Consider the following 21,693-nt stretch of genomic DNA (forward strand, 5'->3'; position numbering starts at 1 on the left):
ATCACACTTATTTGGCCATTGTCCCATTATTGAAATAGAATTATCCGTGTACATGCAAAACGCTATCAGATGATGTCACGCTTATCCCATCATTGTCCCATCAGTGAAGCGAAATTGTTCTCTCATTTTCCATTAATGGAAGCTTCCTTTATTCAAAAATGACAGGACAATTCCACTTCATTGATGGAATAGTGACTGAATAAATGCAATATGTATAATACTCTTTTGCTCGATTGCACGATAAGTATGTGATAAGGATGGGAGCAATCTGCTTCTGATAATTTCCACAGAATCCAGAGTCATGTATAGTTCGAGGTTGAAGTGGTATTTCTTTTCTTAAAGGGACCTATGCAGCACATGTGACACAGATTACCATAAATTAGATATTTTTTATTTATTTATTTACATTAGATCTACATAATCATGAGAAAAAAGGATCCAGAGAAAGAATTCAGAGTAACTAAAAAGGTACTCAGGTCAATCAATTGTTCTTGATATACTGTACACTTGACAGAATGACTTGACAGTTTTTTTCATTATTTTCCCTCAAAATTATTCTAAAAAATAAGAGTCTAAAAATAATAACTACTGTGACCTGTAGAGTGAGACTCAGTAACCTATGATCCTGAGTGTTGAGGAACTCACTAGAGGGTGGATGTCATGCCATGATAAATTCCATATACGGTTAACCCTCCACATTTGTGTGGGTTAGAGGCACAAGTCCCCCATGAAAGTGGGGAAAAATATGAATACATAAAAGAACTACCAGGGCGAGAGCAGTCCCAGAGCATCAGTGGAGGGGGGAGTAAGACATGGCTGTCAGGCACAGATTCTTCATGTTCTCTCTCCTCCCTGGGCTTCAGACAAGAGGTTTCACATGTGTTATATGGCAGCAGTGGCAAGCCCTGGCTGCCGAATGCACATTCTTTGTGTTTCCCTCTTCCAGGGAGTCTTCCACCTGTCCTGGTACTAGCCAGCTTCACTCATGTGTTTTTGTCTTTCAGTGTGCTGTGTAGTTCACATTTCTTGCAAAGGTAGAAGAGGATGGAGTCCCGGGGGGGGGGGGGGGGGTGGCAGAGCGTGAAGAATACTTGCTGTTGGTCAGGGTTTGCCCCCACTATCTTATATCATATCTAATGCTTTGAGTCTAAAGCCTGTAGGGTGGTAACATAAAAACTATGCACCTGGCAGCCAGGGCTTACCACCACCTCTGGTGCTGTCCTGGGACTTCTTGGCCAGGTTGTGGAAGAAAGTCATTATATATAAAATGATAAGTGGACTCAAGTACTTATACAGTATTATATATACAATGGTGAATGGCTGCTTAATGGCAAATTCTTGAATAATTGAATCCTCGGAAATTAAAACCCGCAAATGTGGAGGACCAACTGTACTTAAGTAATATGGCTGTCTCTAGTACAGCACTGGGGTTTTTTGGTACATAAGGCAGGTAAATCTGGCCTAATACATAAATGCTAAACAAGCTGATTTCTTCAAAAGCAGGGACTACTACAACTGAAGCTAAACAAGGTTGTTCCAGGAAGCAAAAGGTAATAATTGATTATCTGCTGGGATTTCATAGATTATCAGATGGCGAAAAAGGATGGGAGAGAAGCGGGACGCTCCTGTCCTTATCACACGATTGCAGTGTCCTATGGTGTTGCTCTCATCCCATTCTTCTCCCGTCAGTGAAGTGGAATGGCCCCATAACTTTTTATTGATGACAATTTACTATCGATTAAAAGTTATAGGGCCATGCCACTTCACTGATAGGATAAGGACAGGATGAGAGTGATGCCCAGGATGTCATCTGATAAACTTCCTGCAATTGTGCAATAAGGATGGGAGTGTCGCACTTCTTTCCTGTCCTTTTTCACCATCTGATAATCTCCATAGAGGATATTAACAGTACTCAACAGGGTACTCAACAGGGTGAGGTATATAACCATGTTGCTATATCTGATTCTCAACGTTTGCAGATGGAGTCCAGTCTCTTTGCTTGTCAGAGCTTCCTTCTGGCTCTTCTTCCTGCTCAACCCACTCTCTCAAATTGGCCAAAGGACCAAAGACCCTATAGAAAGTACTGGAGGATATGAGCTCTCCTAATGTCAGCTGTTTTAGCAATGTGTTTGGAGATCCAGTTTTTAACAAAGCAGGGCAAAACAGTATTCCCTGTCTGAATAATTGAGTTCATTGCATATTAACATGCAACTGCTCAACTTCAAACAGGTTTAATTAAAATGTATGACTGAAATGAAGTATGCTCACATTGTGTATTCATCTGCAGCTCCTGAATGAAACTCTTCAGTGTGGTATTCTCAATGTTAGCACGGGGGGGGGGGGGGGGGGTTGAGTACTTTAGGGAAATACTTTTAAAAGTACAGTTAAGTTAGACAAGTACACTTAAATTTTGCTCAGGTACACTGATTGTTACATTTCCATCCCCCGAACCATTTGTTTTTTGCAACACAATTTCAGCAGGGGTCTGCATTTTAACAAAATAGAAGGAACCTGGAAGTCTGTTGCAACACCTTTGTCTTTTAAAGGTCTTCTGGGGCTTATTATATTAATCCTTGTGTAGACTGATTTATCATTTCAAACATCTGTCAGCTGTGCTTTGTCTGGTAATGGATAGTGATAGTGTTCCTGATTTTTCAGCAGCAGCTGTTAGGGGTTCATTAGTTACTCTCTCAAAGGGTGCAGATAACTGTAATATTTTCCTTTGTTAATTATCTCTTATGTTTTACAATAACAGAGGATCTGAAATTCACTCAGCTTCCTGCATACCAAAGCTATTAGGTATACTATTAGTTTTAATCAAATAATTCAAAATTCTTATTCCCAGCTTCAAAAGATGAGACACATGGGTGAAAGGGAGCCTTTAAATAGGGAACCAAAAGGGTTTTTCCCCCCTCTGTGAAGTTTTAGCTGCAATGGGAAGTAGATTGTGATAAACATGTGGATTATTATCTGTGGCTATTGAATTAAAATAGGAACCTAATTCTTAACTTCTGTGCCTCAGATTTTTGGAAGCCTATTTGGTGAGCAAGTGCCAAAACAGATACAGGAAGACCACATGTATTAATGCTTCTTCCCTGCTTTTCTGTAACACATGAGTAGCCATTTTTAGGTGAGATTAGGGCTCCATTGCATCAAGTCCTATCCTATCCCTAGTCCTGTGATCCAAACAGGGCAATAGGTGTGGGAATAGGGCCAGGCAAAGACAAAAAGTAGAGTTTAACTCTACCAAACATATGCTCCTTTTCATGTTAAAAACAAAGCACTCTTTTCTCTTGTTTATGTGTGAGACAGACCTATGAATGAGTGAATGAATGAATGTTGCTATTCTGTCAAATTGGATTTGGCCCTGAGAGGGAGTGTTGTACTTTGTTAAGGAGTTCAGCAATAGCCACAAGAAGCTGTTTACTTTCTTCAGTGAATCCAAATTCTATCACTTTCAAATACGATATTAGTCTGTCTAATATAGTTGTCTCAGCAGCATAAAATTATAGGTGCATTATTATACAGTACAATCCCCTTATTAGTGGGGGGGGGGGGTATGTTCCAAACCCTCCCCTGCTCCATAAACCTAAAACTGTGGATAATAGGGAATTGTATTATTTTCAATTAGACAAATGACTTCCAGCTCAAGCATACCATAGAATTGTATTGGAAGACCTAGAAATAATGTATTTTTCAGCTGTGGGTAGCTGAATCCATGGATACTGAATTTACGGATATGGTGGTCATGCTATAAACTAGTTATTTTCTAACTGAGTCAGACAATCCCATGGGGCTGTTATAAAACTCAAGTAGATTTAATAAAATGATTGAAAACATCTGTTTTGAAAAAGCATAAGATGTTTCCATTTCCACCTTCCTCAGTGATATCTGTTGGGATGGGAGGAAAATTATCACATGACATTCTGCGATGTCGCACTCATTCCATCCTTCTCCTGTCAGTGAAGTGGAATAGCCCCATCACTTTTTATTAATGGGAAACTCCCATTAATAAAAAGTAATGGGGCCATTCCACTTCCCTGCCTGAAGAAAAATCTTTGCAGCAATTGTGTGATTGTGACAGGAGCATCCTGTTTCTTTCCCATCCTGGTTTTTTTCCCATCTGATAATTTCCATGGTCTTGCCCTCTTAATTAAGGCCATATGGCATCAAGGTGTCCAGTAGATCCTGAAGAACATGAAAGCCAAAAATCAACAATAAAAGGCGCACAACTGTCCCAATTTTTTAATGTCTCACTTTAGAAGTAACATCCTCTAGTCAATATTACCACCTGATGGATTTACATTCAATGAACAGAGATAGATGACTTCTTTGAAGCAAGCCCGATTGTATTTCCTTGGTAGAATGTATAATTGTTGCATATAAATCTTTAATCCTGAGTGCCAAACTATGTCCATTAAAAAAAATTGTAATGGCAGGAATTCCAGATCAAAAGTATATCATTAGCAAGGCTATTTGTAGGGACAACAGCTCCCAAAATCCCACCACCACTCAGCCATTATGCTCTAATGGCTGGAAAATTCTGGGAGTTGTAATCACAAGAAATCATTTTTCTAACCTCTGAACATCATAAGGCAGAGCTTTTGAAATAAACACTGTATTTTCCAGCGTAGAAGACGACTGGGCATATAAGACAACTTTTCCAGTTAAAATATAGACTTTGGGATATACTTGCTATATAAGACTACCCTTCTTCCAACGCACACCAAATAAAAAATTTAAAAACATCAGAATTGATTTCAATATGGTAATTTTAATTCAAATGCTTATGACATGCAGGTACTTAGCAGGAAAACATGTTGTATACAAAGCCTGATTGGATTGTTCAGCTCTCCCTGCCTGCCCAGCCCTCCCTGTCTCAAAGACTATCAGAGCAGTAGTGCAAACACAGCTCCTTTTTCCATACCCCGCAGCCATTTTTGAGCTCCCCCCACCATATGCGGCAACCACAGAGTCTCCAGTCTGGGTCGGAAGTTTCAGCACCTGCCCTATAAGATGACACCTGGCGTATAAGATGACCCCTGACTTTTGAGAAGATTTTCCTGGGTTAAATAGTAGTCTTATACGCCAGAAAATACAGTACTTGTGTTGTAGTTAAAGGGGTACGGTTTCCAGCCCCCGTCCTTTTGTTGTTGTTGCTGTTAACATTCTTCAGGACTTGTATTTCTGACTCATAAAGTATGCACTGAGGAAGGCAATGAAAATTGAATGAATGCATGATGAGCACTACCATTAGACAGTGTGGGAAAAGAGACTTTGAGCGTCAAAAAGGGTAGCACATTATTAGTTTAATATATAAATACTGTGTTTTTACTGCTGGATGGCTGTAGATGCTTGAGGGATTTTCTGCCTTCTGTGACAAAATAACTTGACTGCCTTTGGGAACTGTACATCTTGAATTGTTTATGCTTCTACCATTTGCTACTCTGCCTCAAGCAGCAGAATGTCATTGCTCAGCCCTGGGTAAATGGCTGCACAGTATTATTGTTACTACACAGGGCCCTAGGATGGGCCTCTTTCTGTTTATACATTAGAAAAGCCATGTGGAAACAGTTTCTGTCACTAGCCATTGGCACTAGGTAGCGGCTGGCAGGAAAAACAAAAGGCTTCACACAATGCCCACAGCCCATGTGGCCTGCTGCTTTGCACATTGCAGTCTTCTCAGGTAAGCTGTTTAAGAGTAACTTCATATCATTGTGCAAACCAGTCACCCCCACTGATTCGTTCTTTGATAGGCGAATTACCTTCTTCCATACAGGATCCCACTTTTCAAATTGAGTAAGCCTACAGATCTTTGTAGACAGTCAAGAAAAAAAGGTGCATATTTTCTTCCATCTCATAACCTTTTACTGTACATTGAAAAGAATTACATTTACAAATCTGTATGTTTCCTGTTTTTTAAATTACTAAATTAAAATAATGCAAAATGTGTGCAAATGAAAGCATAACAATAAATAACCTACACATTTATTATAGTATTCCTAGATCTTAACATTTTGACACAGCCATACTAGAATATCTGATTGTTTAAATGAAGTACAATTGCCACCTCAGAAATTACATGCTCTGCAACAGACATATACACACCTATATGTATATAAACATATTTACATCATTGTTATTTCTGTGCTCTTTTCTGTTGATTTTTGTTATGAATCAGTTTTGGTTAAAAACTTAAGGAAAAGCAGACAGAAACACATTTTGGCTAGAACAGTACTTAACATGCTGTGACTATGGATATGGTAACACAAGGCAAGGGATGGATCCTAAAATCTGTTTCGCACCTAGCAGAGTCTGATTTAATTAGCTCTTCAAAAAGCTGAGGAGTTAGGGGAGTTTATCTCACCACGAAAGGAGACACGGAAGGAGAACGGAATGGAAGGGACTGGAACGAGTGGGGAACGAATGGGGGCGCATTTTTCTGCACATAGAAGTCCATCACTCGTTGCGTTCCATTCCCCATCGGTTCCCCATCCATCTCAGAGGGGGCAATTTTTGAGAACTGTTTCAGAACAGTTCTCAAAAATCGCAGTCCTCTGGGGACGATTGGGAACAGAAGGGAAGGGAACGGAACAAGTGAGGGACTTCTGTGTGCAGTAAAATGCGTCCCCCACTCATTCCGTTCCCTTCCTGGCCCCTTTTGGACCATTCTCCGACCATGCCAGGGGCCTGTGCAATAAACTCCAAGGTGAGCCTAAGTGGTTTTCTGGGACTGTGAGAGTTTGACTCACCCAAGGTCATCTAGTGGGTTTCCATGGCCAAGTGGGGAATTGAACCCTGATTTCTAGAATCATAGTCCAATGCTTAAATTCCCCCCCCCCTCCCTATTTTGTTTAACATCCAGGATTCTGAAGAACTCAAATGCTTGTTCACTGTTTTGTGATAGTTTGCTGATTCCAACAGAACATTGATAAAAAGTTGTGTCTTTATAATGTGCTATATAGCACATGGCCCTCTATGGCACTGATGGAAGTTGATGTCCAACAAGATCTACAAGGGCAACTAGGTCCTTGCCTCTTCAACAGTGCTACTTCTTTACTTTGACCTTTCATCCCCCACCCCTTTTATGGAACTACAGTTTCTTTACAGGTTGAATTTCTGAAAACAGTTGAAATTGCTAGGACTTATTTGGATGAATGCCTACACCCTATTTGAAACCTGGGGTTTCAGTTCTTCTTAGCTACATGTTGACTCTCAGACTTTAAGTTGTCAACAGGTCTTGTTTGATTAGAACTGTTACCTGTTATGCTGTCAAATTGTCAGGATTTATGAACATCTCAAAGTTCTGAAGGAGTTCACTGTAAGAAAAGCTTGATCTTTTGTTCTTTCTTGCCCATATTGTTTAACAATTTTAGCAATCTTTAATTTAAAGGCTTATGAAAGTCATGCTATTTTTTGTTCCTGCCCCTCCTCATATCCCACTTTTTTCACTGGGGGTGGGGGGTCCACTTTACTCCTAAAGCACATTTCCTAAATCTCTTTGAAGCACATAGGAGGCTCCTGGGGACTGGAACATCTGTGAACTTTCCTGCAGTTAGGAGTATATCAGCTCTACGGCTTGTTCAAGCAGCAGAACTAACCAACAGATAATTACAATTTGAAATTAGTATTTTAATGAACTGATTTAAGGAAAGGTAATATTAAATCTCCCAGGCGTTGGAGAAGTATGTAAGAAGGGAGAATCATTAAACTATAAAGTTCAGCAGACGGGTGGTCAGCAGGTGCTGGTTGGAAGCGAATGCTAATTGTGCTTGTTTCAATCAGCAACTAACAAAAAGTAATTTGGGTGTTGTCCAGAGAGGTGTTAAGCATCTGCATGTGAATTGTTATTTCTGGGGAAATGAGATTTATAGATGCTTCCTGGGGAGCAAGTGTTTAAATGATAAATGGAAAATGTTCTCCATCATGCAGTTAAATAATGCCTGGTTCACATATTCTTGCTTGCTCTCTCTTAGATACTGGTATAATCCTTTATCACCTTTATTTTCTTGGAAGAAAGATATAGGCATCTGAAAAGACAGAAGGCAGCACCTGGGGAGGCCCTTCTAGTATTTTGTTTGTTACTGCCTATCCCATCTTGATCCTGGGACTAGCAAATATGACCTCAGCTTATTATTGGTATTGTCATCGTCATCACCCTCATTATTTATATGCTGCCTTTCTCCCAATACTGAGGCTCAAGGGAAATAGAAATTATTAAAACCAGTACAGATTAAAAATATATAAAAATATTACAAACCCCCCCCCACACACACACACACAGACACACACCAACAAACAATCTATATCGCTGAAGCCATTTAAAATTCATTAAAAGTCAAACTATAAAAAACTTAGGGAAAAAAACAAAAAACATAAAAGGCTATTAAAAATCCATCACTGTCCATTACTAAAAACCTGATGGAATAGAAAATTTTTCACTGGCCAGTGGAAGGAGAGCAAAGAGACACACTCTATAGGGAATAGCTTCCCTAGCGAGGAAATTCCAAAGTCTGGGAAGGCCCTTTCCTTGTTCCCACGAAATATGTCTGAGAAAGGTGGTGGGACCAAGAGAAAAGCCTCTCACTTGAACAGGCTTATATAAGGAGATACACGTCCAAAGCACACTGCAGAAATAATCCAGTTTGAGGTTGCTTTAACTGCCCTGGCTCAGTTCTGGGAAATCCTGGAATTGTAGTTTATTGTGGAGAAAGTTAAATGTCTGACAAAACTACAGTTCCCAGAATTCCCTAGCATTGAGCCAGGGCAGTTAAAGGGGTCTCAAACGGGATTATTTTTGCAGTGTGTTTAGGACCACAGTCTTTCAATTAGCCTGTATCTGAGTGATGTAGGGCTTTATAGGTCAGAATTGAATTGTCCCTGGAAATGGACCAGCAGGCAATGGAACTGTTGCAACAAAGGAACTGTATGTTCCCTGTAGCCAGCCTCACTTGACAACCTGACTACAGCTCTTTTGATGAAATGAAGGGGCGGTACAGACTGGCGCTTTGCACCAGCCTGGCCACATATTGGGTTGCAGGGGGGCAGAGCTACTGCACACCCCGCAACCCTAGTATGTGGTGGTGGCATAATCATGGCGGCCTCCCATCCACATGAAGCTTCAAGGACACCCCTTTTCTGTGCCACAGAGAAGCTGCATTTTGCCGCTTCTCTGTGGTCTGGAAAAACTCCGGATTGGGGCTGCAGGGCTGCCAGTGAGGCTGCCCTGCCCCCAATCCAGAGTGAAAAGGGGTGCCACAGATCCGCCCCTTTGGAGCAGTCTGTACCACGCTGAAGTTTCTGAGCATTTTTCAAAAACAATTCCAAGTATAGTGCATTACAGCAATTCAGATAAGATGTCACTGAGGTGTGTGTCCTTGTGGTTAGATGTCCTTTTAGGGACTGGGATGACATATTTGGGTCATGCCCAAGGAAAGTCAGGGGTCCTCTGAATCATTTTGAAGTAAACCTGGAGCAAAGACTGGCAAGTCAGTAGAAAAAAGTTAGCACATTGAGATAATATATACAATTGTTTCTCCAGGTAGTTTTATTCTTGTGATTTTAATAGTTGTATGTTTATAGTTTTTATTGTATTGGGATGTTTTTATCATGTTGTTGTTGAGTGTTTCTTTGTATTATTTTTTAGTTGTACACCGCTGTGATCGAATTTGGAATAGCGGTATATAAATAAATTTTATTATTATTATTATTATTATTAATACTTAATATGCTCTAAAACACTGAATTCTTTGACATGTATATTGAAGGGGGCATTTTTTAAAAAGTTAATGTTAATGTATTACATTACTGCACTAAAGGCACTAATAACAGGTGGAAATCATGTCTGTGATTTTACTCCTTCCTCCTCTTCCTCCCTTTGTTGACCTTTGGAAAGAAAGAAACAACCGAATAAATGTTTGAAAAGTTCATTTCTCACCCACCACACCTACCTCCCAACCCTCATGCTTTCTCTTTCTCCCTCATAATCTCATTTTTTAAAACCTTGCCCTTTGTTTAGGCTTACCGAGTCTCAAAACATCCAGGATTAGGAATTTCAAACTTCAGTTCCCTGGGACACATAAAGATATATCTGGTATGGAATAGATGGAGACCATTCTATGCCCAATCGTCATTACTACTTGGTTGTTTAAAATATTTTAAACATAGAATTGACTGAACTCCCATTTATATGTGACATGAATGGCACTCTTATTCCTCAATTCAGTCTCACAACAATCCTATGAGGTAGGACATTTTCAGACATAACGAGTGGCCAAATGTCACCCAGGAATTCCAGTCCAACACTATAACCTTATTTTTATTTTATATCAGATAAACAAATTTACAACAAAAATTTCATTTTTTTGGTTCATAACCATTTTGGTTTATTAATGAATTTTGCAGTGATTTGTTGTCATTTTGGGGATAGCTAAATTAAACACAAGAGTTACCACACTGGCTGATGCCAACTGATGTGGCATCTGATACAAACCAGCTGTCTAAGGAAAGAAGCTATACCATGGAATGGAGAGAACAAAGGGCTTATTTTGTGACTGACAACTCTCATTTCCAGTCAGAGAATATTTTTGCCAGTGTTCATCATTTCCCCTTCCAGTTACAGTGTTTTGAGAGAAAGATAGAAAGCACTTACTCAGTTGCCCTCATGTTTTTAGAGCCTTTGGTGACAGTCTATGGATAGAATTCTTTCCAATTTCCATCGTCAAGGAAGCAGCCATTAATTTTAGCAGTTTTCTTCCTGCTGCAGTTTTTGGGTTATTCTTGGCAAACCTGCACATTTTATTTGCACTTTGGGACTTATTCTTGGGAAATTTGTGCACTTTTTTCCTCTGTGGGAAGCCACATTTTCTGTGAAGAAACCACTGAAATTTTTCAGCAAAGGAGTTATGTTTTCTGTATAGAAAATGCTATTTCCTATGCAGCAAATGCTGCAGGTGGGAACTTTGTGCAGAAAACAGCCTTTTCTGAATACAAAGCATGTGCATTTTCTGTATAGAAAATCTTTCATGTATAGAAAATACCATACAGAAAATAATGGCCTGTATTCCCTATCAGCCACTCAACTGAGCAATGTTTTCTGCATATTTCTGTGCAGAAATAGTACTTTTTGTGCAGCAAATGCTGTTTCCTGCATAGAAACTGTGCAATTTTTTTCTGAACAGTAAAGATACTTATCAGTCCAGGATTCTCCTTGTCAGGGTTTCCTTTATATTTTGGACCCCATTTTTTGAATATTTAAAATATTGTTTCCATCCCACTAACAGAGGAAGAGGCAGGAGTGTCCCTCAGGGCTTGGACGAAAGTGTCCTAAATAATTTCTTACGAAATTAAATCAGTTTAAATTAACAGTTTAGTCAGTTCCTCAGAACTGTTTACCTCACCAACATACAAATCCCAGGATCCTGTAAGCTGGTGACATGACAGTTAAAGTCCCAAATGCTGCTGTAACTGTGCAGTGTCGATTCAGTCTCAGGTGCTCACCTTTGTCCCACAACTAGAACGAAACAATATTACAGAATAGTACCCCTTGTGGCCTATCTCTTAAGGAAGTCCTTTCTACTGTTCTGTGCCTCAAATGGGAGGGACGACATTCTGGCCTCTGTGTAGGTCAAAGGGGAGTCTTATTATTTGCCCAGGTGGTGGGTCTCCATGCTGGCTTAGCTTTTTATCCACTGTGTCTACAAGATCGGGAGGAACCATAGTTGCTCCTGCTTTGCTGTTCTGTCTCCTGGTTTCTCTGTAATTCTTTCCAAACTACTGGCAGATTTTAAAATGGAGATGGGGAAGCATGACATATTGAGCAAGGATACTCATTGACCATGCCTGCATCTACAATGCAGTTTTAATGCTGTTTGACATGGCTTTAACTGTCATGGCTTTGTTCTATGGAATCCTAGGGTTTGTACTCATTGTAGCACCAGAGCGTTCTGACAGAGGAGGCTAAATAGCTTACAAAATTCCAAATCACAGAATTTTATTGCATTGAGTCATGGTAGTTAAGTGGTGTCAAAGTGCATTAATTCTGCAGTGTACATGCAACCTAAAAATATTTTCATATGCCTTCTATTCATATTTTGTGCATATTTTTCATCCTCTGGTTTGCTAAGTTTTAAGTACAGTAGTATTTTGTAAAGAGGGTTTTTTTTAAAAAAAAAAAAAAAAGTAAAGGCTTTTGGAAAGCTGAACAAAGTTTGCAATTATCTCCCTTCTTTCTTCCTCAAGTTAGGTTCCAAGTGCCTATTAGTATTTATCAGCACTGCCAGCTTTTCAGAAAATGATATATTGCCATGGAAAGTATTAATATCAACAATTAGTATACTGATATATAGTTCAGTTCTGTCATTCTTCATCCGCTTTCTGTCATTTTCCTATTATGCCGCTCTGACAATTCCCTAAAGATTCAGAAGAGATATGGCTTCAGGGGAAGTTGTACCACTAATCATTGATAGCCATGTTTTGTGTAGCGGGATCTGCTTTCAGTTTTGTCAGCAGAGATGCTGGTGTGGTGAATCTCTCTACAGAGAATGTAGTTCTTTATAAGATTCATCTACAAGCAGAAAATTTAATAGGCTGCAAGATTCAATCATGAGAGATTTTTCCCCCTGCCTTTCCTTTCTTTCCTGCTGAAGCAGCTTGTCATTTTACTTAACTATAGGAGACAGGACAGAATTGTTAAAGCAATCCAATTATATAAGCTGTTGAACAAGGGATTTCTGGCCACTTTTCATTAGTGCAGTAAAACTGTAATAACTGAGGGTGCATTACCAATTGGTGGGTGGGGAACAGAATTTGCAAATTCTAAATGCATAGGGATTTGAGTAAGTCACCTAACTCACTCCAGGACTGTGTGTAAAATCATATTCACTACTTAATTTGCAGATAGACCATTACTTAAAAATCAGACACTGTTGGTGCTCCATTGGTTGTTTTGTTTTGTTAGTGAAAAATAGTATCATTGTTGATACTGGGCATTATGATATAACCAATTGCTATGCAAATGATATTTGAAAATTATAAAGAGTCCACAGTTACAAATTGTCTGACGGTTGTTTAACGCATCTAAATATAAAAGTGGATTCCTTAGTGAACATGGAACAGCACTGTGTTGCTCTTTCAAAAATAACTACAGACTTGAAGGCAGATGGAGAATCCCAAGGCAGTACATAAAACTGCCCAGTTTCGATCCCTGACATTTCCACTTAGAAGGACAAGGTAGCAGATAAGATGAGAATGACCACATGTCTTTAAGGAAAAGCCAGTGTGCAACTTGTCCACGTACTTGTCTACCATTTCATTTCTCAATTTATACTAGCTGCTGAGCAAATTCCAAGAGCTGAAGCTTTCTACTAGCAGCTGCTCAGGAGATCACTACCACCGAATATCTTCAAGCTTTCTTCTCCTTACCTTTTCTTGACCAAAGTGTATAGCATAGTGTGGTCTGCTGCACAGAGGAAAGATAATTGGTTTGTGTATGTGTGTGTATATATATACACACAGTTAGCCCATGCCGTACGCAAGTGCACTATACACAACTTCAAGCTTACATTGAAGCCACGCAACAAGTAAACAAATGGTGTACATGCCATAAGCACACACCACACTGTTTACAATGGGGTGCGAGTATACGAAGAATTCCCTTTATGTGGGGGGATCCGGAATGGATCCCTGCATAAGGGAAGGGCCCACTGTATATATAAGCAAGTGTAAAGGAGAAAAAAGATTGGTATCATTAAAAAGTTATTGAATTTAAAATAACTGACACTATATAATGTCATAAAGAAATCTCAGACTCATTTGTGAGGAGAAAGTGAGAAAAGGATAAGAGAATTTCATAGGGAATAACCAAAGTATATAACTTTTTGGGGTCAGGAGACTAGACCGAGAGGATGGGTCCTCTCATCAAGTCAAGCAGAAGTGAGCAACAGAGGGCATGACCTGCATTCACAATTCTCTGGCTATTTTTGCAACCCTCACAGCTGCTACCACATTCAAAGAGTGCACCATTGGGATGAACAACCATGTTTTATATGTTTTAGATAGAGAATTGTGCTTCCAGCACCATCCAAAAAGCATGATTGCATATCTCAAAATTATTATATATTATTTAGATATAACAAGCATTTAAAAATATCCAATTATTCAAACACATTTACAACAAAAAGTAACAGCAAAAATTAAAGTGTAAAGAATAATAAAGAACAGCCAATATATAAAACAATAAAATCTGCTTCCTTGTGCTCAAATTATTGGGGAAGGGGATAGACATTAATGAAATCCACTTTTCCACTGTAGCCAAATTGTGTCCCTTCTGCTCTGCCCTGTATGCACTTTAAATGTCCAAAGGAGAGACAGCAAACTCACAGCTCTTCTCCCACAGCAAACTCATGGCTCTTCTTCAGACTCCACCACCACTTCCTTGCAGTAGTTTTTATAAACTTACCTTCAGCACAATCATAATTTTATCTGCCATATGGAGTTGTTGTTTCTTTCTGACAAGCCTCCATCTCCTGACCATTCACAAAAACTGACTTATTCAAGACATAACCAGTCTGAACAGGGAGCTGGGAGGTAATGGGCAACTATTTACTTTGCACAATCTGACATGTCCCCCATTGTATATGTGCACACACATGCACACACATACACAAAGAGAGAGAGTCAGATGCAACATAACTGTAATCTATAACAGCCTTCCTGAGACCACAGGGTTTATTTCTAGCCTGACATGGCGTTGGCCCTCTGCTGTGAGTACATGTACTATAATGCTACATGACATTGAATGCCTGACTTTCAGGACAGAGTGCATGTTTTGTTTCATTGCATCTGGTCATTGCTGTGCCAGGAAAAAGTTCTTAGCAGGACAAAAGTGCCACTAACAGCCTTTGTGCAAACTTACATGGGCTAAAGCTGAAAGAAATTAGTTCTAGAACAACACATGTTCTAGGAAACATATAAGGACCAGACTACTGGTAAACAAGGAATTTTCCATGGAATTTTCACTTAAGAGTGAGATGTTACTTAATTACTAAACTCCTTACATCCTTCCGGATGGCAGTCACATCTGCTGCTATAAAACCTATTGCACCCTTTGCCCTAGGAAAACACATTTAATTAACGGTCAAGTCTAAGCTCTGTTTATTATGATGAATGATTAGAATTTGTTCTAAGTTTCTTACCAAAAAAGAATGTAATGGAATGTAGCATTGGAGTATGGGATTCACTTTATGTGCCTGATGGTGTGTTTGTATTTTAATGTAATTGACAATGGCTTGAGATTTAATCGATCTTGTCAAACCTCAATGTCTGACTGAAAATGTGATATTATACTGTAAAATGCATGGATCACAGAACTTCTAAACTCTGTCAAGTAAAAATTATTTTGAAATTTGATAGGTTTGGTGGAATCTTTAAATTTTTCATGCAAAAACATCTGTGTTTCATAATTTTGAGTTATAACTGCTTTTATTCCAACACTTCAGTTGTTTTATATTATTTATGTATAGTAATAGATGTGTAAATATATAATATGTCTAAAGGTAAGAAAAATATTCATTCTTCTGACTGACGTTTTTTATTTGGTTCATCACACAGTCCATGCAAGGATCTGGTTTGCTTTATCCTGTGGTCTAAAATAGGTGCATTGTCATTACCAGTGACTATGAATTTGCAGCATGGTTTTGTTTTTGTTTTGTTTTTTGCTTGCTTGCTTGTCTGTCTGTGTGTCTGTTTAAACATGGGAGGAGTAAAATATGTGTATGTATGGCATTTCACTCATTTGGGCACTCTTTACTTACCCTATGAACCTTTTTGCTTTTATGCATCTGATTTACTCTTGTTTGTAAATATTTGGATGTCAGTTTGGAGGGAACTGACATCCAAATATTCCTTATACTAGTCTATCTATACTAATCTGACTGACAGTGGCCAGTCCAAGGTCTCAATGAGAGTTCTTTCCCAGGTCTTCAGGTGATACTCAAAATATATTCAAAATCATTGAACCTGGGACCTTCCACATGTAATGCTGAGTATAGGCTTTCCCAGGATGGATTGTACAGAAGTTTGGGCATCTACAGGTTCATATTAGCTTTCAAAGAATGTTCAGTCATCATTTTTGTATAGCAGATTAAAGTTGCTCCAGCTCCAGAAATAGCAGAAGTGAGTGTATGGTGAGCCATTGGTATCCACTGGGCTTTTGTTCCAGGATCCCCCATGGATACTAAAATCCATGGAAACTCAAGTCCCATTAAATACAAGTTAAGTAAAATATTGTTCCTTGTATAAAATGGGAAAATCAAGGCTTGCTTTTTGGAATTTATATAGATTTTAAAGTTATTTTCAAGTCATGGATAGTTCAATCTGTGGATAAAGAATCTGTGGATGCAGGGAGCTGGCTGTATCTTCATCCTTTATCACAAACATCTTTCCCATTAGTGGAAGGGCTGTGTAAATGCCTCTGCATAAGAAAATAGGAAGCTCTCATATACTGAAAAAGACTGTTGTTCCATTTGGTGCAGTACTGTTGACACTGACTGGCAGCAGCCTTCCCCAGTAGGGCTGGAAAAGTAGCTGTCTGAAGCCTTAGGTCACCAAACAGAGGCATCACTAGTGGGATGTGGGGTATCTGGGTTGCACCAGGTAACACCCCCAAGGAAGCACAACACCACTGCTCCTCAAACACCTGCCTTTGGGCAGAAATGAGCTTCAGCATTTGCCTGTGTTCCATTAAAACGCAGGTGCTCAGTGGAACAGATGGTGTGAGTGGGGTGAACTCAGAGGGAGATGGAAGGAGGAAAGAAATATTGTTTTAAAATTTTCTTTAAAAAATCAAATCTTATCTGGTGCCACAACAAACCACAGATCCCAGGATTCCATAGGGATGAGGCCAAGGCAGTTAAATGGTATCAGACTGCATTTAATCTGTAGTGTGATGGCATTCTTAGTGACAATCTGGTGCCAAGTCTATTGATTATGATGACTGATTTTGGTTGGTTGGTTGGTTATTTAGGGGATTTACATCTTGGCTTTCTCCGAAAATGGGATTCAAAGTGTCTTACAATAATTTTAAAACATAGAAATAAAACACAGATTACAAAAGTTAAAAAATAATAAAATATTACAAATATTGAAAGATAAATTAAAAATAGCATAGTTAAAACCAATAAAAATGTTAAAACATTAAAACAGCACACCACACTATACAAGTAAAATAGGATGGCCTGGTTTGTAGTGCATATATGGTGTTGATCTTGTGAATAGATTGTTGCCTGGAGGTAGACTATGTGTCCTTTAGGTATATTATTTGCTCAGTGATACTGTGAAAAAGAAATCTCTTGGGTGAGTCTTTTCAGCTGATCCTGTGCAGATGTGAGCATTATTTTTCTTTTCCTTTCCCCCCCCCCCTTTTGAACCCCCCCCCTTCCTTGTATTTCCTTTTTGACATATTCTTCATTAGCCAGGAGGAGGAGGAGGAGGAGGAGGATAGCATTTGGGACCTAATTTATTTTATCAATTTGTTCATGTGATATGGATTTTAAATTATTTTAACTAGTTTTAAATTGTTTGCTTTTAAATGATAAATGATTTAATATATTTTGTCTTATAATATTATTATTTATTGTCCTAAATTTATCTTATTGTACACAGTCTGAAAATCTTGTATATGAATAAACATTTTTGTAAATTGTAAAGAAATAAATGTTTCCCAGAACTAAAAACAGTTAAGCCTTGCTATGTGCATTAACCTCCAAGCTTAGGTTCACAATAGGAGCATTTCTAGCACTCCAGAGAAATATAGGTTGACTTGGTACAATAACCCGGCTCTTTAGATGGCTGAGATTGCAACTCACACAGCCAGTGATTCTGTACAATGCAGAATATATAACACTTGCTACTAGAATGGAAATTCAGAATTTAGCTGTAATATGGGTTGAGAAGTAGCATTTGATTAGATCAAAGTAAATATCTGGTACCTCTTAAGCTCTGTCGCTCTTGTTTATTTTTCAAGTCCAACATCCTTCCAATGTAGATGTAAACAAATGCAGCTATTAAAAGGGTAAAAGAAAGAAAATCTTATTTTTCACACTGCTCAGTGTGCCCTTGTCTTCCCAGTGCAATATCATTAACAGTAAATTGCAGCACCAAATGTCACCCCTCATTCATCAAGTACTGTATTTGCAAGTGAACTATTTGTTTTATTTGCTGCATAGTATTTATGACATGCAAAACAAATCAAAGAAGTTTACAGTTTATTATAATGGCTTGTGACTTAAGAAATATGATACAAATGGGGAGGAATGGAGAGGTGGAGGAAATTAGGTCTTCTTATGTAACAACTCAACCATTAGGTAATAAAGTAATGACCAGGTGGAATAAACACTGAAATAGATGTTTTTGAGAAGAAAAGAAACACACAGTAGTTGATTGCTGCCATACCAATGAAGGAGGCCTCACTGTATTATCTCTCACTAAGGTGGAGGCATCTAGAAGGGGGATGGGGGACGTTTCCATAGAATCTTGCACAACTTAATCCAGTTATGCAAGAGGCATTCAATATGACAGTATTGTTGTAAGCTACCTTGATTATTTTATCATGTAAAGGCAGGATAAAAATAGTTTTCCTTAATATTTATATTCTTTCCGTTTACTCTTTTCTAACAGATATGCTGTGATGCTAAGCAAGTCATACGTGCCACAGACTTACTGGATTGGGAAGACAAAGATGCTGCAGACACACTGGTTGATAACGTAGTCCATTCAAGGATCATCAATCCTTTACGCCTCTTTGTTAAGCCATCACCAGCACTGAAACATGGGCAAATGTCATATTCAGACAGCATAGACAACTTTTGGGATTGGTTATCCAACATCACTGAGGTTCAGGAGTCTCTTCAACGAACTAAACGCAGACCAATTGTAAAAACTGGAAAATTCAAGAAAATGTTTGGATGGGGTGACTTCCATTCTAACATCAAAACTGTGAAGCTGAATCTTCTCATAACAGGGAAAATTGTTGACCATGGCAACGGAACCTTCAGTGTTTATTTCCGGCATAATTCAACAGGACTGGGAAATGTTTCTGTGAGCCTGGTACCACCTTCTAAGGTGGTGGAGTTTGAACCTTCACCTCAGTCAACTTTAGAGACCAAGGAGTCTAAATCTTTCAACTGTCGAATTGAATATGAGAAAACAGACAGGGCTAAGAAAACTGCATTGTGTAACTTTGACCCTTCAAAGATCTGCTACCAAGAGCAGACACAAAGCCATGTATCCTGGTTGTGTTCTAAACCATTTAAAGTCATCTGTATTTACATTGCTTTTTACAGTGTTGACTACAAACTAGTGCAAAAGGTCTGCCCTGACTACAACTACCACAGTGAGACACCCTATTTATCTTCTGGATGATACACTCTATCTTCTTTTCATGGACCATTAAATCAGAATATTGATGATCTGTCTAAAATTCTACTTTAAATGTCTTAAGACAGTGCTTCCCAGTCAGGTTAAAATAAACACATTTCTTCCCCTGAAAATGATTCTCTGTCATGGGCTGGTTCACCCATGTATGTTTTGTACTTGATGACTACAGCATCGAGCAGCAATGTGCATGTTGTCAATGAACCATCTTGGATCAAGCACCACTGACCAAACTTCCACAGCAGTTCAGAGACACATGTCTTATAGTGGAATCAGTTCAGCTGCTCAGCTGCAGTTCAGCCACTCAACTGCAGTTCAGCATGATATGTAATCAAGTGATGTTGTGCATGTGTACCAGCCCTAACTGTGCTGTTACCATAAATATTTTCACATTCATGTACCCAAATATTACTTAAATGCATTTAATTTCTGGGTGTACTTTTCTTAAACTGTACCAATCAGTTGTAGGGAAAACAACAACCATTAGCAATATCTGTGGAAGAGGCTGACATGTTAGCAAAGCGTACTATTCAACCTATCAGAACACCTGCTGCTATAAAGAGTTAACAGTGTTTAGTGTGGAAGGAGACACATACCATTGGTATTACATGAATGTTGGGCTAGCACTGCTATTAAATGTCAAGGCAAATATTTAGCTGCCTGCAGAAATGACACTAAAATGAACATCTGTAGGAATTTAAAGGGGAATTAAACATTGGTATATGGTTATTGGGGGGGGGGGGGTCACTACAGTTTCCATGAATTCTGGCAAAAGCTTAGGCAAAAGTTCTGTAGGAATTGAACATTACAGTGAATTTTTATGAGATTTGCATAGTCAGTACAGGAATGAATCATTCACAAGAGCTATATCACTTATTAAATGCTTACCATTTAATTAAAGACCAGCAGAATTAAGCCCAGCTAATGCAGTATGGAGGTGTCATTTGCACACCACTGAAGCCATATTTGAGAGCCAGTGTGTAATGGTTTGAGCAATGTACTACAACTCTAGAGATCAGGATTTGATTCTCCCCTTGGCTGTAGAAACCCATTGGGTGACCTTGGGTGAGTCACACACTTTCAGCTCCAGAAATCACCATGATAGGTTCGCTTTAGGGTCACAATACATCAGAAATTACTTGGAAGGCATACTACAGCAACAATGAAGCCATGTTCCTGAAATATATCTGTATAATTGTTATAATAGCAGTGGCTAGCACCTACTACTGAGTTTAAAAGCAGATTCTATGTATTGCCACACTGCTAGATGAAGATTTGCAATAAATGCAATAGATTAAAAACAGGGTCCTCATTAAAGATAACATTTGTCAAAAGATCCACTGAATGCTATTGCTTAATGTAGTTAAACAGGGTTATCCTTAAAGTCAGTTGCTAGCACAGTGCTGGAAGCCCTTCTTTTCTAGGACCCCAATAAGTTTTACCATAGTAAAAATACATTAATCCCTAGGATTGCCAGGTCTATGAAGGAGACAGTTCTTGTTAAATGCAGTAAATTGTAATGTAATTTTCATTGCAACAATCAAGCCATGAAGATGCATCTCTTTCTGTGCAATGGAAATCCTACTCAGACATAAGGAGAAGGGTTTTGACTTCTAGCAATATGTACACTTGCCAGGTGTGAAATGGTAGAAAAATAGAAATCTGATATCTGTGTTCACCTGACCAAAATTATGTGTGTGTGTGTGGGGGGGGGGGGTGTATATGTGTTCTGATATTGTTTGTGATGTTTTTGTTTGTTTTTTAAAAATCAGAGTATGCTTTACTTGTCCAACTAAGTATTAATTATTTTATTTTACTGAAATGCATTTATATACAATCCTTCTTTCATTCTGGAACTATAGACAGCAACTGTGGTATACCCTCATGATCTCCATCCAGACACTGACCAACTGAACCTCAGTAAGATGGCTGTGACACATACCCTCAGACCACACCTTTGGATGAATGTTTTTGGATTCATGGGACCAATGAGGGACTAATTTACCCCAGAATAGAAACAGGGACATATCCAGGATTTTGGGAAGGGGGGGGGGGGGTACAGACTAAGTGCCACCATTATAATGGGGAGTGGGCATGGCGGTGCAGCGGTACACGCCATTATATCTAATGGAAGGGGGGTCTGGACCCCAAAGACACCCCCCCCCCCCGGCTACGTCCCTGATAGAAAGTTCAAATGAAAACTCCAGTGAAAGATTAATAGGTTCTTTCAATTTTATCATGAATGATGATTGACTGAAGAGA

General features: G+C 38.9%; 1 protein-coding gene across 1 annotated transcript in view; it reads left to right on the plus strand.

The window, feature by feature from the left end:
• LOC149313895 (neurexophilin-2-like) overlaps positions 1-21,125 on the plus strand; it is a 56,815-nt gene extending 35,690 nt beyond the window's left edge. Inside the window, exon 2 of the mRNA XM_089520099.1 lies at positions 18,676-21,125. Within this exon, the coding sequence (XP_089376225.1) occupies positions 18,676-19,419 (744 nt within the window). The 3' untranslated portion in view covers positions 19,420-21,125. The remainder of the gene's footprint in view (positions 1-18,675) is intronic.
• Positions 21,126-21,693: the final 568 nt, after the last annotated feature.

This window comes from Sceloporus occidentalis, unplaced genomic scaffold, assembly GCF_023333645.1.
Source record: "Sceloporus occidentalis isolate IW3139 unplaced genomic scaffold, rSceOcc1.0.p SCAF_4, whole genome shotgun sequence".
NCBI classification, from domain to species: Eukaryota; Metazoa; Chordata; class Lepidosauria; order Squamata; family Phrynosomatidae; genus Sceloporus; species Sceloporus occidentalis.